This window comes from Sorghum bicolor, chromosome 6 (assembly GCF_000003195.3).
Source record: "Sorghum bicolor cultivar BTx623 chromosome 6, Sorghum_bicolor_NCBIv3, whole genome shotgun sequence".
In the NCBI taxonomy this organism is placed as follows: domain Eukaryota; kingdom Viridiplantae; phylum Streptophyta; class Magnoliopsida; order Poales; family Poaceae; genus Sorghum; species Sorghum bicolor.
Window position 1 is genome coordinate 13,694,026 of NC_012875.2, and position 2,270 is coordinate 13,696,295.

Below are 2,270 nucleotides of genomic sequence, written 5' to 3' on the forward strand. Positions count from 1 at the left end.
CTTATCTCGAACCTGGACCGGTGGTGGTACGACGGCGGGCTGGTGATCCAGGCGATCCATCATAGTTTGCATCAATTGAGTTTGCATCAACATGAGCTGCTCCATTGTCACAGGCTGTGGTGGTGGCGGTGGGTCCACCGGTGCGCCACGGCCACGTCCACGGCCACAGCCTCGACCTCGACCACGGCCTCTTCCTCCTTCATCAGCCATCTGTTTCCAACAAAGGAATGAGCTTTTAGAGGTCTTTCCATAATTAATAACTGATTATAATATCAAATAGACTTTGCTGAAATTTTTCTGGACAGGATGCAAAATCAGCAGTGCAGTATTTAACCCATAACTCGAGTTTCTGAGATCCAACAGAGGCGTGCCATACATGTTTCGAAAGCTTATAAAATTTGTTACAACTTTTGTTCAGACCACTTTTACAGATTCTGACATTATCTTGATCAAAAACAGGGGTAAAGCGAATCTGTTCTGTGTTCTAGTCTGCGCAATAGTCCCAGATTGTAACAAGGATATCTCCCAGATCCGAGCAGGTTTTGACATGGTTCCAGTTGCAAATGAGAGATACCGCAGTGTAGTTTCCTCCACAAAAATTTCAGAAATTTTGGACGTACCACTCCAGAGATAAAAACTAAACATCACAGGCTGCTCCTGAAAAATAGCACAGCAACAGCAGAATATACCAACCCAACTACGCATTCGATAATTAAACTTAAGGTAACAGAAGTTTGTAGATAAATCCACAACCTTCCAGCAGTCATTACAAAGATTCAAATCATGCAAATACACAAACAAATTCAACGGACACATCAATTGTTCACAAGCACTCCAAACTCAACTGACACAACGAGACTACGAAATAAAACAACTATGGCATCCTAGGCCTATGGTGCGTCGCCGGAGATGCTAGGAGGTGCGGTCTTCTTCTTGTAGAGTGGTGGCAACTCAAGCTGCTTTCTAAGGCTGTCCACCATCTCCTGGACGCGATCTATGGAATCCTGCTGATCATGAAGCTCCTCCTGTAGGTCATCATTGGCCATCTGCAGGACATGCATATGCCTAACAGTTGCATCCAATGGCGTGTCAACCTCCTGCGGGTTCTCAATAGACCAAGTACTAATAGTAGAATCATGGCGAGGGAGGAACTTGTACTGGTCTGCTCTCATGGCCTCATAGCGAAGGCCATGGTAGTGAGTGTAAGCGATCTGGGCGGCGTCCTCCATGCTGTCTTGTGCCTCAGCTCGCCTAGCAACGTGACCATGGATGCTCTCTACCATATAGCTGTCATGTGCCTCATTCCCCACTATAATGGTAAGATCCGACCTCCAGTATGTGGCCTCATAGGGGTGTGTATACTCTGCACAGCAGTACCTAATGCCAATCTCCTTATCAGCATAGTAGGTATCCAACATTTCCCTAAGCAAGTTGTGGAAGTAGGCTGTCATTGAAGGATACTTGTAGTGGATGATGGTAGTCCATCCTGGGTTTTCTTCCTCAGGACCAGCTGGAGGCACCACCTCTGGTACAGCAGGGGCAGCAGGTGCGACTGATGGAGCTGGTGGTGCAGGTGCAGCAGGTGCCACTGGAACAGCTGGTGGCGCAGGTGCAGTGGGTGGAACAGGTGCAGCTGCTACAGGGGAGTCCATCCAGTTCTCATCATCATCATCCACCTCTGTCACCATCGCTGGGTCCTCTTCATCCATGGGGACAGTCTCGTTGTCGGAGATGTCCACCACTGGCTGGGACGGCTGGGGCGTGAACTGAGAGATGTAGCTCCTGGTGCTGGCACAGCGAGACCTCGTGACAGGCGGCATCTATAAATTTTATTTTAAGATTAGATCAATATTTTGGCAATAGAATAAGTAATATAAGCATAATAAATTTTATAAAATAACAAAAAGTAGGGTAGAAAGCATTAAATAAATAAAACAAAGACACTATATCGACCATTGCTACCTAGGCTTGCGTCCTACAGTCAACACGGCTTTGATACCAATTTGTCACACCCAATTTCAAGGAAGAAATTGAATGCATAAACTTATGTGCGCCCAGAGATCAATCACACACATAAGTCATAAATTAAATACCATCATCGCAGTGTTTACAACAAACGTAGTTATTACATCACAAAGTCTGGTATAACAGCGGAAATATAAATAAGATAATCTAAGGTAACTATCTCATGGCCCTCACACAGGGAAGGTCGACTGGTGAAGCACAAGCCTAATATTCCTCTGGATAGTCCTCATAGCTTCCACCATCTG

General features: G+C 45.9%; 1 protein-coding gene across 1 annotated transcript; it reads right to left on the reverse strand.

Annotated features, from left to right (window-relative positions):
• On the reverse strand, positions 891-1,820 carry LOC110436422. The gene has a single exon (XM_021463519.1). The coding sequence runs from the start codon at positions 1,818-1,820 to the stop codon at positions 891-893; it is 930 nt and encodes a 309-aa protein (XP_021319194.1).

Bases quoted from the DNA above. Each gene is read 5' to 3' on its own strand.
- LOC110436422 (XM_021463519.1), bottom strand. From the start codon at position 1,820: ATGCCGCCTGTCACGAGGTCTCGCTGTGCCAGCACCAGGAGCTACATC.